At 41.7% G+C, this 15,445-nt stretch overlaps 1 protein-coding gene across 1 annotated transcript in view; it reads right to left on the bottom strand.

Annotated features, from left to right (window-relative positions):
• Window positions 1-9,576: 9,576 nt before the first annotated feature.
• Window positions 9,577-15,445, bottom strand: part of CFAP97D2 (CFAP97 domain containing 2) — a 14,486-nt gene continuing 8,617 nt past the window's right edge. The window contains exons 4-5 of the mRNA XM_009638961.1: window positions 14,188-14,360; window positions 9,577-9,671 (exon numbers count right to left, since the gene is read on the bottom strand). Coding sequence (XP_009637256.1) covers window positions 9,577-9,671; window positions 14,188-14,360 — 268 coding nt within the window. The remainder of the gene's footprint in view (window positions 9,672-14,187; window positions 14,361-15,445) is intronic.

The following is a 15,445-nucleotide window of genomic DNA, read 5'->3' as shown; positions in this document are numbered from 1 at the left end:
GGAATCTATCTTCTGATTTGTGAGCCATCTTTACAAAGGCATACCTTCTCTTTTGCGTTCTTCCACGCTCATTTTTCACAGCATACAATGATCTTACAAGTAGTTTTAGTCTTTTTGTGGCAAGCAAACTGAGATAAATGCCCTGGCTCAGTCTAGGTTCATGGGACCAAGCAGCAACCACTCCACATTCCCTGAAGTGCCACAGAGCCACATTTGTTGGCAGGGGCTGAGGATGCCTCTTGCAGAACCGGTACCTTTAGTTCCTGTTCAGTGTGGCTAAGCAGGGAGAGCCCTATTCCTTGCGTATTACTTTTTTAACAGTAATTAATGAATTCTTCACAAATATTTTAAGTCTGAAAATAATCTCCTCTTGTTTTTTTAGATTGAGAGATGAGAATTGTAGCATCCTCAAGTCTTTGTCCTGAGTTCCATGGGAAATTAGAAAACTTTCTATAGCCTTTGTTATTTTCATCTTGTTCAGCGTGTGAAGCTGCAGGCACTGGCTTGTACTGTGAGGGCACACCTTTTTGAGTTATATGTCTTTCCTCAGCAATATCATATTATGCCATCAAGAGGTACTGCAAGGGAAGGCCGCAACTCTAGAAAGCATCTCCTCCAGCATGGGCCCTTTTTGCTTGTGTATTGGGTGCAAGGGAGGGAAGACACCCAGTGGGAGGCACAGCCTCTCCTGCTTTACAGTGTCACCACTGGTCTGGAGTAGGCAAGTGGCTGGTACCACTGTGATAAATTGAGAGAGAGGTCAGATGAATGAGTTTTATGCATGAGACTTGACAGGTCTGCTTACGAAGTGCAAGAATATGTGCTTGCTGAGCATGTCAGACAAGTGGCTCCTAAGCAATGTTTTCCTCCTGTCTGTTCTGTTCCTGCTCAGCACTGAGGAGGATGAAGGAATGGCACTGTGCTGATAAATGCTGACAGGGGAAGCTTCAGGTGGTCCTGGCATTTTGCAACCTTGAGTGCTGAACAGCTGACTGTTTGTTTCTCCTGATTTTAGACATCTTTAAACTGAAAATTAAATAAACAGGATGGGAGGGAGGAAAGGAGCCCTGCCCCAAAGTGTGTGCAATCTATGATTGCTTCTATGAGGAAAGCTGAAACTGGCAAACTATTTCGAGCAAGGCTTTGCTATGATGCTTCTATTTTGTTTGCTGGTCAAGGTTGTGAGGCCACACAGTTATTATCATCTGTCTGTCAGCTTGGATGTATTAGTTTTTAAAAGCTATGTCCAATCAATGCAAATATTTTAGGGAATGTTTTAGGCATCAGTGGACAGAACTGTAATTGGGCATTAGAGACTGGAAACGAGATGCAGGCAACCACAGCTTCAAGCACTTCCACAAACGTCTGCAGAGCAAAAACGTCATTTTGATGGATGGCTTATAGGACGCTTAACTCATCTGCACTCAGAATTTTAGCTGGTAATGCTGTGAATGACTTACCTTCAGACAGGAAAAAAACAACACTGCTGAGAGAAATAAATATGGCAAGGAGGAGGGGGAAATACACTGAGCTCTCACAATAGATAGGAAGGAGATGGAAGAGTTGCCCAGGGACCTTCTAGAGTGAATGGAGGTATGTGTAATGAATTTGGTCCTAGAAATGCTGCTAGTCCCTTAGCAATTTAATTCACTGCACTCACACAAACTGAGGATACATTTTCACTGCCTTTAGAAAACAGAGAGGTAACTTTATTGCAGCTGTGATGACTGGCTGCCTTTACTGTAGAAAAGATTTAGGCTGTTCTATTAGAATCTACCTATGAGCTGGTGAAGAAAATGTCAGCATATTCACTACTCATACTGATAACAGAAGAGCTTGTACCACAGGCAAAATTTTTCCTGGGCTAGGAATAAGTACCATGTTGTTGTACAACATATTCTTTCAAAGCAAGTCTCATGAGCATTGTGTTAACACACTTTTTAAATTGCTTAATTTCATTTCTGCCTGTGGTATTTCTCAATTTATTCTAGCTTCCAATACTTGCAAGGAGATATGAGATATGCACGTGTGTATACATACCTGCTCGTCCCTTTCTACCAAAATAAATAAAAAAGAGAAGTCAGAGAGACCCTGAGCCGTGTTCCTCAGTATATTAACCTAGATCATCTTACCTGTCCTTCAAAGGCCAGAGATATACATCCTGTCCTGATCTCCTGGGTTGCACTCTGCGACAGTTAGACAAATTTCACAGAAAAGTAACAAATTCCATAGAATAATCTGTCTTCCTAATACACGCCTCACCAAAAAATATGGCAGGAACTGGAATGTTGCTTGTCGAGTTCAGGCTTAATATCTCATTTGTTCCCATTTGTTTCCTTAGTAGATTCTATGCTTGCCTCGGGCAATAGCAACATGTTTCTTCGTGATGAAATGTGATCAGTTATTTGGATGCTAACTGTAAGAATGTAAGTGGCATTTCTGTTGGTTTGGCATGAATCTTAAGAGGTACTTTTTTTCCTAACTGCTGGCTTGATTGTTCTAGCCTCTAGATTGGTGCACTCTTTTGGTAGCAGAGCAAACTGGCCTCCTTGTGTGTTACTGTTATATACTTTATGATTTTTGGTAACTGACTCATCTTTGGCATGCGTTCTGCCTCCCGTTGGTTCTGGGAAAACCAACACCTGTTGACTTCTTGACTGGATGTCATTCAACTAACCTCATAGCGCGCACAAATCTTCATATCTACCTGGATTTTGATCAAAACCTGCTTGGAGATCTTACAGATCCAGAAGGTTATGGCTGGAGGGAGGGCGTGTGCAGCTGAGGAGCAACTTGCAGAGAGGTCCCAGGTTCTGTCTCTCATCACCAACTTTCTGTAGTTTATCAGACTTCGTTTTTCAGTTGATGCAGGGGATTGAATTGTGCTTGCAAATGGCCAGTAAGGAATTCCCCTGGAGGAGGAAAGCTCCCAGCTGCCATAGAGCCAGTTTCTGCATGCTGTTCTGTTTCCACTCCTCCCGCCTGGCAGCGGCTGATAGGAAAGGCCTGAGGCTGAGAAAAGGGGCTCTCACTGAGCTTTATGTATGTGGCTCATTGGACCAAACTGTAAATTACTCTCTTCTGCACTGGGATTATCACAATCTGACCCAAAGGTCTGGGGGGCAATACCTGCTCAGAGATGCTCCGTTTTCTTGTGTACATTGTTAGGAGGGAGACCCTCACCCACAGCACCTCTGGCAGCATTTTCTACAGGCAGCATAAATTACTTGGACACCCAGGATGCAGACCCAGCTAACATGCTTGCTTATGGTTCTGTTCAAGAGTGCGGTAAGAACTTATAAGATTTATTGCACTTCTGGTGTTGATTGTGGATGGGCATTAGGAGTCACGCATGTTCAGGGTACTCCAGGCTTACTGCTCAACGACATATATTTGCTCTGAGTAAGCACAGTAACTCTGAGTGTCCAAAGTGTGTCTGTTACCATGGGTGTCTGATGTGCCTGGGATAATGGTTTTGGCGTGCACAAGAATCGCAGGTAATGGTCAGTGCATGTGTACAGTTGTGGTAGTTTAATCCCCAAAGTAGCAGGGTGAGAGATGAAAGGAGTAGCGTTGGTAGCCCTGTCTAAACACAAAACCATGCACATGGGGCAGCTTTCTCTATCTTCCCATCTGATCTCTCAAATCTACACAGCCTGTGCTCTCTTCTGAATGAACTCAGCCTGGCATTTGGGCTTTCAGTCTTAATGGACTCAACTAAGTTGAGTTGTTTGGCCTTGCGGAAACAGGATTTGAAAACCACTTCTTAGAACTTCACATGTTCACCACAGTCAGATTAACACGGTCACTCTCTGCAAACAAATCACAAGTAGCTGGGCTGTAAAAGAGCTATGCATTTCACTTCCGTCGCATAAAAATTCCTCATCTGGAGCCTAGAAAGAACATATTTCTGTGGTGTAAAGAGAAAATTATCTTTTCCTCCACTATTCAAGAGATTGGCTCAACACGTGTTCCAAAGGACACATGGGAAAGTCTGCAAAGAACTCAAGTCACTTTTGTGGACAGTATGACTCTACTTAGTAATTTTCCAGTCTTTCTAAGGCCGTTAAAATACCTTTTCCAACCTGTGAAGTGTATATTGCTTTCTTCTGTGCAAATAAGTTTATTTCTTCAGTTACATAACTGAGCCAAATTGTATTTCAAGTTAAACAGAAAGGCTTGTTGGGGGGGCAGCTTTAGAAGTACTAGTGAATTCAAGCAAACCAGAAAAATCCAAGTCTTTTACTGAACTTATCAAATGAGCTTTTTTTAGTGAGAGATGTATATATATTTATGTTGGCTGGACTACGCGTGGTTCAAGGAAAAAAGTTTCATCTTGAAAGTTTAACCCCAAAAATGCTTGGGAGCAGTGATTTGGATGAAGCCTTCTCCAGACCACTGAGGTTGAAGAATAAATTCTAGAGCTGGAAAGGCAGGACATGACATACACTCAGAGGTGCAGACGCCACATGAACTTTGGTTTAGATAAATTAAAATGCAGCGCTGGGCCCCCTCTAATTTTTAATCACACCTGTGCCAATATGTTTGCTTAAGTTTATTTTGCGCAGCTGCTGCAAGCCAATGCCAGATGGCAACCTAGCTCTTCCAGGGTGAAAAAAAGAACTGAAAGAACTAGGTAGGTCTCGGGTCTCTGTGGAAGGCCCTGATCCTGCAGGCAGTGGGAGTTTTGTATATGAAGGGCTTGTAAAGTCAAGTCCTTTGCATGCTTCAACCTAATACAATTAGCCTACCCTTTGATTTGAGCTGTTTACCATTACAAGTGTGGTCAGATGAACAAAACTTTTGAAATGGAGGCAAACGTCTTAATTCAAGTTTGATTATCTAATTAAGATGTAGAGCCGTATTTTAGACAGCCAGTAAAAGAAAGCTTGATTTTTTGGGTTTGCTTTCCATCGGAAAATGCTGGGTTGCCTTGGAAAATAGGATATTTTATTTGGGCACCTAATTTAAACTTTAAATCTGAGATTATTTTTTTCCCCCCGACTTCCAGGTGGGTTTGGCATGTAGGCCATGTATCTTATAGTGAAAATGCTCATTGTACAGAACGTGGAGACCAAATATGTTGAACTCTAATGTCTACCTCTGGTATTGGAGGTAACATACCATGCAAAATATTATTATTCTTATAAGAAGACCCAATTACAAGCAAGATTTAAAGAATCTTTAAAATCTTTTAAATGTATAAACTCAGTGGCAGAAGGTGTTTATCATTCTGAGAAATAATAAACATCAAAATAAAAATTGTGTTTACAGTGTAATAATTAGTTGCATTAGGATAATATGTTATACGATGGAAAAAATGTGCAAGTGCATATCTATGCCAACCTTGGTCCTTCTCTCAGAAAGGTCAGAGGATAAAAGTATTATGCCCTGTCAGGCAGCCAGCACCATTTTACAGCTGTTATTAGTTGCACTCAGCATAGAGGAAATGGGCTTTTGCCTTCAGCACACAAAATCGAAGCCTGAAACGAGTTGTGCAAACATTCAGATCGGATCTCTAACGTACTTGAAATCAATCTTGATTCAAGTCCAGGCTAGCTCTATGCACTTGCATCCGTTTGCTGGAATTTTGTTTGTCTGATGTTTTACAGCAGAGGTGGCTATGAATCTTTTTTTTTTTTTTTTTAACGCGTCTGAAGATTTGCAAACTTTCACAGGTTTTCATGACTAGCATTATAATGTGACTGGTGTTTTATACTTGTTTTTAGCTGATGCCATCAAGAGTTTGCAAATATCGCTTTGATTTTTCACAGCTGAGGTAAGACTCACTTTGGCTGATGTTCCAACATAATCCGATGGACAGAGACCTGCCTCCATGTATACCTGCACCGACAATGAATCTGAACCAGTCAGGTGGTCTGCATCCTTATTGTGTGCCTGCCAACCTGTGTATCTTCTCATGTTGTTTAATCTATCAACTGGTCACGTTTTGTCCAGCCTAGGATGTAGCAGTGATGTTGAAATGCTTTAGCACACGGCTGCTAATACGTTCTAGAAGCGTGATATAGGATGTATCAGTACTGCGAAATACTTAAGAAGTCTAAGCTTTAACTCAAATCGGTTAACCAAAGCTAACTAACTCAGGTTAAAACAGCAGCAAAGATAAAGTAATTTGAACTTCACACAAGAAGCTTGCTTTCAAGGCTGTATGAACATGCTGAGCAAAAAGGAGATCGAACTGCTGCAAAAGACATAAAGTAGAAAAGCTGCAGGAACTCTGACTAGTGGGTAACCAGTATTTCCTGATGGTTTATACTCTTTTTGCTTGTCTGTCTTAGTGGGTTTTCACAGGTGTTTATGTAAGTGTGTCCAAGCTACAGCTGCACCCCATTTGCTGTGTAGAGGTCCCCAGCAGCTGGCCCAAAATCCAAGTTGCATTGCCCTCAGGAAGATGCAAGCTACGCTCGGTTAAGACCACACTTCCTCGCACTGTAGCCTGTTAGTATAGATATTCTAATTTGTGCTAAGCTTCAAGCTAAGCAGTCTAGAAGTGAAATGAAGCTTGTCCTATGTAGAACATTAAAAGAGCTCAGCCAGGTTTGCTTTGCGTGCTTCTGTTGCATGGTAGCCTGAGATGGGGAGACCAAATTAAACCAATTATCAATAATATGCTGTTCAGCAAATGCTTCTGTTTCTGGCGGTGCTAGCAAAGTGGCAGGAGCAACTTCAAAGGCCGCAGACCCCGCAACAAAGCGCTGGCAGCGCCCGAACGGTGCAGCAAGCGGCCCCATGAAGGACAACTGGAGGGGGTGGGGAAGGCAGAGGCGAGAAGTGATTGTCTGTCTCCTGATAATGGGACCAATTTTCAGTGCAGCTATGCCAGCTGAGCTCCACGGAGGCACCCGGGAATCCAGCTCAATGGGCTTTAATTTCTCTGTGTGTGTATAGATTATATATGACAGGCACGATTCCACATGCCTTCCAAATCACAGCACTTGCTTAAACCCTAACGCATAGATAATGCAGATGTGAGATAATCAAAGCAACCTTTGTCATACTGAAAACTGAAACTCTTGAGGGCAGAGTTTAATCAATGTATTATTGGAACTAAAATTCCAGCCTTACTGTAGTGATTGTATTACTAGGTGCCATATTTAATTCATGAAGAAAACTACGAGCTTTAAAATTGAAATGAGACTCAAAATTTTCTCGTTGATGCAGAATGTAAAATTAATTTTCTGTTGGTCGCAGGCATCAAAGAAGTGGGTCAGAAAGAGCAAAAAATCTTTCTCGTCTGTTTCTGGATTCCTTTTATCAGATCCTTAAAAGTCTCAAAAATGTTACAAGAAAACACTGCAGAAAGGTAGCTGTAATTCATTTCACAAGTTGCATCTGAAGAAGGTTTTTCTTCTATTCCTTTAATAATGTATGTAAATGTCAAGGTGCTGTAGGCTGAAGAAAAATATCAGCATTATTTAACTATATAAGAAAATCATTACTTCCTTATGGTTTTGGTAATATTGCCTTCTTTTTGTTCTTTTTTTCAGATAGGTGAATTGCTAGGAGGTGGTAACATATCACTTCTGCATACATGTGTAAAGGCAGTAATCGTTACCCTTGTTCTGGAGCTTGTATGTTTTCCTACAGCTTTGGTGAGATTTGCTTTAATTAAAAAATAAAGAATCTGCTGATTCAAAAGAAAATATCACAGTGAAATGAATCTGGGTTATATTTGGCTAATAAGGAAACAGAGGACAGTGCCGGATGTGGAGGTGAGCAGGATGTTCCATTCCAGCTTTCCTTCCTCATTTAACATTTCTTTGGCTGCTCCGGCTAGAAACGATGCATGAGGGCAGGCACAGAGGTTTTTCATTACCTGCCCCTCTGACACAGTAGCACAGCAGCCACCCTACCTCCACCTTCCTTCCTGTAGGCTCCTTCTTTCCCACCCTGGGGATATTCTTTCTCCTGATGTCCTGTGTCTTCCCCCATGTATGGTTTTATAGATACGGTTTGCGAAGTCCCAGCAGAAGTTAGCTTGTATACTGGAGAGCTCTAACAGCACTTCAGGATGACAAATTATGCAGTGCCTTCCTGTAACCCAACAAACTCTAGTGCTTCCACACATAGCGGTTCGTATGTTTGTTTGTTCAGACTCTGGCTTTTTATCTGTAGAAAAGCAAAAGAATAACTGGACCTCATGTTGGCACGGAAGTGACATCCACACATGGTATTTTGAGCACCAACCTTTCACTGGCTTGTGAACCTGGACCTTGAACTCTGTGGTCACCAGTGTACAGACTTAAGTAAACGTGCTTGAATTTGTAGAAGTGGCTGGGGACAGTTACATTTATATTATATTTAAGGGTAGAGTTCAAACTCTTCTTATACCTGAGCTGCTTTGCTTGGCAATCTAGTTGGTTTGTCCTGAAATGTAAATTGATCTTTAAGGAGTATGTATGAATGGTGAGCTTGGAGTCAGGTGCAGGTATGACCCGCTGACTGATGTGACAGTAGTTCCTCGTACCTATGGTGGCGGTAGCATTTCCATCCTTGAAAGTAGCATGTATGGAGGGATACATGCATTTTAATTCTGAAGGGACAAATCAACAGTGTAAACCACAGATTTAAACAAACCACCAGGCTGTACTCTGTCCTGGTAACCTCTGGTTGTTGCTGCACGATGCTGCTGCTTCCTTTGCACTTCAACTTTTGTGCTGATTTAGTTTTTAAACACACACAAGATAAGTGTGTTACTACACATACTATGTTCCTTCTAAATGAACCCTACCTTTTTGTTTTAGAAACACATTTAAAACATAGAGCAATTAAGGTGACTTCAGTGAGGTTAGCAAGGAGAGTCAAACGTGAGTGTTGGGAATGAACAAAGATCCTCGCTCTTACAGTTTTATTACAACTTTTCTGGTGTCTCTCTTTTTTGTTTATTTGTTTTGGTCCAAGTTCCTGCTGGGGCATCAAGTGAACGCCCTTCAAAAGAAAGTTTCTTAACTTCTTAAGAGAGAAGGAAAACTTGAAAACATGAACCCTGCACGTTCTGTAACCACAAAGCAAATAAAAAGATTCACAATTCAGATTTCAGTTTCACAACTTTTAGTGCAATAATACAAGTGCAACATTTTTTGAAGGGCTGATTTGTTTATTAAGTTAGTTACTAAACTGCAGGCAATATGGTTTCCACTCATTATTCTTGCTTAAACTCAGGGCCAGGTGAATAGTTTTCTCTTGAAATCATAGAAACTCCATGTTTAAAAAAAAAAGAAAAAAACTAATAATTCAGGAGTATTTAACTAATATTCCTTTGATTGTGGTAAAGATAAAGAAATAATAAAATAAATACACTCATACTTGGTGTTTGTCCAGTTAAAAGGGGGTGGTGGTGGTGGTGAATACCAGATTAGTCATTCCTAACTTGGACAAACCCTGATTATGTTTATATTAATAATTTTTCCATGGTAACCAACATGGATTATTGAGTTGAGACCATTTTCCTGGGCTCCATGTGTTCCTATTGACCCTTAGAAGAGCTATTTTGGTGTTAAATGCTGCCAGGCAGTGAGTAACCATTTTTCCACTTTACTGAAGGAGTATGCAGCTTTACTTCTTCCTTGCGTCAGCTATGGCCTTAATCTTAAATTCATCTTCAGTGAACTGGTTCAACTCATTAAACCACTTGGAAACTATTCTCTTCTCTAAAAAAAAAAAAAAAAAAAGAAAGAAAAAAAGTTTTCCTTTGTGACTTTTATCCTGGAGCTGATCTTGCTCAGGGTTTAAAGAGCACAAGTATTGGTGTAAGACAAACAGAATGGAAGAGGGGAGCAAGGAAAGAGGTGAAAGAGGGAGAGTGACCTCTTGTTTTCCATGGCAGTGAGTTGGTAGTTAAGCTCAACCCAGACATCTGTAAAACTTCATCATGAGTTTTGACATGGTTTCTTGATGTAAGGTTATTATATCCACAGCAATTGGAGTAGAGATAAGGCTGCTAGCCTGGTTTTACAATAGTGAAAATGGACGCAGAACTCAACCCTCAGATTAACATTTCCTGTAACTCTTAACACTCTTTTTTATAGTGGTACTTTAGTTCTCTTTTGTTTCAAGTATTTAGCTTGTAATCATACCAGTGTTGCAGTAGCAAAGTGTTTTAACTTTGGAGCCAGGGACTTGAGGAGAGTAACATTTCTACTTAATTATAAGGCAAGTGGCATTCGGTCAAACATTTTAGGTTATCATTATCCTAATCTGAAGCTTTTAAAGAAGAAAAGTAAACAAAAATTTTGTTTGGTTCAATGATATATATAACTTGTTAAGGACAGCTGGCGCCTTACAGAGTGCCCTGATGATCCAACCTGGAGCCACGTGAAGCGAGGGACTTCAGGGGTGTTTGACGTCAGCCATGAGGGCACAGGACATTTTTGTTAAAAAATAGAACTGATGTTAAAGGCAAACGGGCATCTTCCTTCTGAGAGTGAGGGGAATTTTGGTTCGTTAAATTACCGTCTTTTTGGCTCTTGTTTAAAGGGCACCTAACCTTTCTTTTGGAAATGAGCTACTGTTGGAGGGAACAGTTGATGTGTGCTTGCCTGATGCGATTGCTGTAACAGAGGTGTAAAACAAAGGCTGAGTTTGTCTGTCCTGGCACTCTCTCGTCATGGCTGGTGGCTTCAGATGGTCTCCAACCAGCCGTGGAGCCCTGTGGCTGACCACTGCATGGGTGTCATACCCTCTATGCTGGACCTGGGAGTGCTCAATCCACCCTAGGATGTATATCGCCACAGCACATCGGGCCAGTCCCACTACTGCTTTGGGCAAACAAGAACCCTTTTTACCTTCTTGACCCAGGCACTTAGGCAGGGTGAAGCTTTTCTCTCTAGCGTGGTGGGCTTGGGGATCCTGCCCCAGGTAAGCTGTGAATTTTCTGAAGCCCAGAGTCCGCAGTTGTATGGCAGAGTCCCTGAAGTACTGGAGGGTTGGTGGTTATGGTAGCCGTTATTGCTACTCTCAGTTCAGTACTATAAAGACATAGTCTTGAATTTTGGAGTTTCTGTGCTTCAGAAAATAAGTTTTCATCATTAGCACTTCAAACATTATTCACTGAGCCATATTGCATAGGAGGAAGGAGAAAATGTCTTAGAAAGCGTTTCCAAGTGCCAGGAAGTAAACAGTTATTGCTGGGGCATCTGCTTGGAAAGCTGGCATGCTCCAAAATGATTACAGATTAAATTCTATTTCAGATAAAGCAAGAACTGGTATTGGTTTGATGCTTGGTTTCAACTGACTCCTCTTCTGAGAGAACTGATGCTGCTTCGCTTGGCTACGCTAAGATCTGTTTGCGATTTTAATACACATTTTCTTTTGAAGATGTGTAATTAAAAAACAAGTAATACAGAGTACATGTTTTGGAACAGAAGTGTCTGTGCCCTGAACTGTAGATCAATGGTGGTCTAAAAGAGTGGTAGATCATAACACACAGAGAGCCGACGCATCCCATGGTGCTGTTTCTCCCTGTTTCAAGCCGCTAAATCCCATTAAAAGGCAAGCTAGAAACAAATTTTATAGGTTTTCAGTACTTTCGCTCTGTGAATGCAATTGCTGTGAGTGACACAAAAATTGCATAAAATCATGAGTAAAGAAGGAAGCGTCGCTGTGCTTGGGAGGGTGTTGGTCCACCAAGCGCTCCCCCTCCTTTGTAGCAAGTGGTTCAGAGACTCCAGAGAGCCTCTGAAGGCTTTCCAGAACCCTCGCTCTGAAGCATTTATTGTTGGCCAGCTGGGTCCTCACAGGGGAGACCTTGGATACCAAGATGAAAATTGTCATGTGGGAAAAAAGCCAAATCTTAATCAGATCAATTAGTTATGCTACAGTTGCTTGCTTACAGTCCTTTTCCCAGTTAGGCTCCTTCTTTACTAGCTGTTATAAACTCAAAGGAGTTTTGTTGGTAATTTTAAGGGAAATGGCTTTTATGCCATTTTGCTTTACGCTTTTTTCACTATACTGCAGACATGATGTCTTTAATATCTACACTCTTACAGAATCCTTCAACCCCTAGTATCCTAAACTATATGAGTCCTTCCACCTGATTCTTCCAGGTACCTCGGCTTGTTCTGGAGTTCTGCTTACAGTTTTTGCCGAGTTTAGCTGTGTAGTTGAGAAGGTTACCACCCTCAGAAGTCCAGTCTTTTCCAGTGCTGGAAGTTATCACCCGCACAGGAACAGCAGTATTTTAACTTAAACTACAGAAATCAAAGTATGCTGATGCACAGGGTTGCAATCACAAAATGGGCTTGCAACCCCATGTTTGCTGGTCCACCACACCAGGAAAGGAGTAACTTCCAGAATAAGGGCAAAAGGGCAAAGCAGAAGGCCGAGGACAGCAAAATTTCCAAAGGTCATAGTTAACCAAGAGGGAGTAAGAGCCCTTTGCTACTTCCTAAATTGCTTTCACAGGCGACTACTAGACTATAACGTTCTTTCTGGATGGAACTCTGTCTTGTTCTAGTTGTTCTTTCCTTTTCTGTGGTGGGCATGTTCTCTTTCTTTTTCCTTCACCTTACTCTTCACACCTTCTTCTTTCAGTTGCTTTTCTCTTTTTCTGTTTTGTTGAGATGTTTTCTTTTCAAATTGCTCTTCCTGCCGGCAAAGAGAGAAATCAATATAAATGTATGTAAAATAAAGAACATGTCACTGCCTGGATTCTGGAGGCTGGAAAAAAGTGCTTTCTAGTGACTACTTCCTACGGGTGTTCTAGTACCTATTAGTTGTGGAGCACAGACTTAATAGCTGATATGGCAAAGGTTGCAGGGTGTATTTAGTCCTCTGTGAGAATTTGTTTATAAACATCTGCCAAAATCAAAAGATGGTGAACATATAAATACCTGAAAAATATCTTACAGCCATAATTTTGTTTCTTTCTGATGATGGAGCACCTGGCTTTACAACCTTACTATTTTTAATATAATTCTTTGGTTTGTAATGATACTTCCACAGTAATTAAAGCTGCCTAATATTTTCCATTGTAGAAGCCCCTCTTTTAGTTGCTTATTTCTTTGTCAAGTCTTAACTGTTTGGGTTGAAGCTTTCCATAGTTATTTTCTGCCTCAGACTGAATAGTTTTGGCAATCTTTATTCAAAATTGTATAACTGTATTCAAGAATGGTCTCTGGATGGAAGTTGGTGAGAGGTTCTGTCTCTTATTTACAATGCCACAATTTTTTATTGCTTTTTCTTTTGAGTCCTCTGGAATTGGAACTGGGACCAAAGCTTTGGCAAAAGGATAGTCCTGGGATAAAAGACATACTACTTACTGTCCTCTGAATACTTGGATAGATCTGGATGAGTTACAGCTTTGAAAATCTTTTTACGTTATATTCAGAAACTACAGGCTTCAAAAAGATTTATTTCAGTGGCCTCAGGCTAGAGGTAATGGGTAAGGTAGTGAATATAGGGGCTGAGCCACACCCTTATATATTGAATCAGACTCACGTGACAGAGGACATACTTCCCAAATAAAGCCACATGGCCCTGGAGGCCGAGCAGTCCAAGGTGATAGGGAGGATGGGCTGATGCCAACTCCCTGCCTGGTGGGCACTGCTGTGGCTTCCCTCTGGTTTGTCTGGGAGGAAAGTTAGCAGGCTCAAAGCCAGGGAGTTTGGACGTGGAAAGATTAAAGACAATCAATCTTCTTTCTCTGGGAAATCTTGCTAATACCTCATAGAGCTATTTTGTTGCTGTTGTTTTCTTTACCTCTCTTACTAATGAAAATAAGAAGCTGGTTACTTTGCACAAAATGGCCAGTGTAGGTTTTGGAGCCCTCTATGCATATGCCCACTTGGTCACCTTAAATGTTGCTGCAGTCTTTGGCTCTTTCTCTCAGGGAACTGGTAAGCCATTGCTTCTTTTTTTTTTTTTTATTTTTTTTAAATTATTTTCAGGTTTATTTCTGAGAGCACCATCTCTCTGTGGTGGACAGTCTGACTCTAGAAACTCCAGCACTTACAAATCACCTAATAAAGGCTAAAGAGCACTCTGGGATTCATTTGATAAGAATGGCTGTATAAATGAAAGGCTGTTAATTGCGTGGCTGGCTGCCACGTGCAGTTAATCCCCAGCGCAAAAGCGCAGCGAAATGCACTCTATGGGCAGTTCCAGTCTAGAAATAACCGGGAAGGAAAGAACAGAAGCTCAGGGCTACCTTTCGGCTCTGTGATTTACGCCGCCCACGAGGATATCTCGCAATGTTGGCCATGTATTTTTCAGCTCGTTGCCAATCCTCATGCCATCGCTGAACTTGATACCGAGGCTGGGACTTTGTAATTCTATCCAGAATGGCACGGTTCTCCTGGTTCACTCTCCGCAGCTCCTGCTTTCGTTTTTCTCCATTTAAACTAGAGAGGAAAACCGTATAAGCAGAATCAAACTTCTTCACACTCGTTCGTGTTCCCATGCCTGGGAACCCAGAACGTGAAATATCTGTCCAATCTTGTGTCAGGGGAAAATTCACCTAAGGTTTTATACCTCTCCTATAGGGACTTGCTTCTCCTTGATCTGCATTAACCAACCCTTGCAACCCAATGCTTTTGTCCTTCTTAAGAGGATAGTCTTTGTTCGGTATCTTCCAAATGCAGCCCTGCCTATCTAGAGGTTTGGTACATTTTACAGGAGGAAAAATGCTAGTTTTATCTTGGATTAATGCCAGCCCTCCAGTCTTGGAACTGCTGTAGTGCAGTACTGTAGGTGAGGGCATGGCTGGTGCCTGAGACGCTTAACAATCAATTTCAGTTACTTTGGTTTATATGTTTCTTTTGTGTACAAACCTCATGAACCAAGTTGGGAAGCACGAAGATAACGGAGATAAGCGTACTGCCTCAAATGCCTGGGAAACTTTCTGTGATTTCTTAGACTGTAATTTCCAAGGCAGCTGAGCTGATCTCGTACCAGTCTCCTGCCACCAAAAAAGGAAGGACTTGCTCTTTTCCTTTCCCTGCTCATCTCGCCGCTGCTCCCAGCTGTGTGGCCTTCTCCACCCCTTGCACCAGCCCTGTAATTCATCACTTTGCAGGAAGTGGCAGAAAACCTATCCAGATTGGTTTGGTTTGCTTGGGTTAGTTTGCTGCTGCTGTCTCAAGCTTAATTAGCTGATGGAGAGGTTTGACAAAAACCAGAGTTGATCCAAAGAAAACAACAAGGGTTTGCCACTGGAATCGGGAAGGGAGAGAGGGAACGAAAAAGGGGGAGGATGCTCTGCTCCTTCCGTATCTTGTGGGATCACAGCTTCAGCAGCGGAGTTAGCTGATGCTTGTCGATGCCTGCGCTGATCTGGGTGTTGTTCACTACTGATGAGCCGCAAGTGCTGTGGTGTGCATTTGCACGATGTGGACACAACCAACTCTGTTTCAGATAATTTCTGTCTTCCCAAGGAACTGTGCAAATGTCAGGATCATAGAATCATAGAATCATAGAATCATAGAAT

This window comes from Egretta garzetta, unplaced genomic scaffold (genome assembly GCF_000687185.1).
Source record: "Egretta garzetta isolate BGI_Z169 unplaced genomic scaffold, ASM68718v1 scaffold5, whole genome shotgun sequence".
Lineage (NCBI taxonomy): Eukaryota > Metazoa > Chordata > Aves > Pelecaniformes > Ardeidae > Egretta > Egretta garzetta.
The sequence above is the reverse complement of the archived record's forward strand: the minus strand, read 5'-3'. Positions and strand labels throughout refer to the sequence as shown.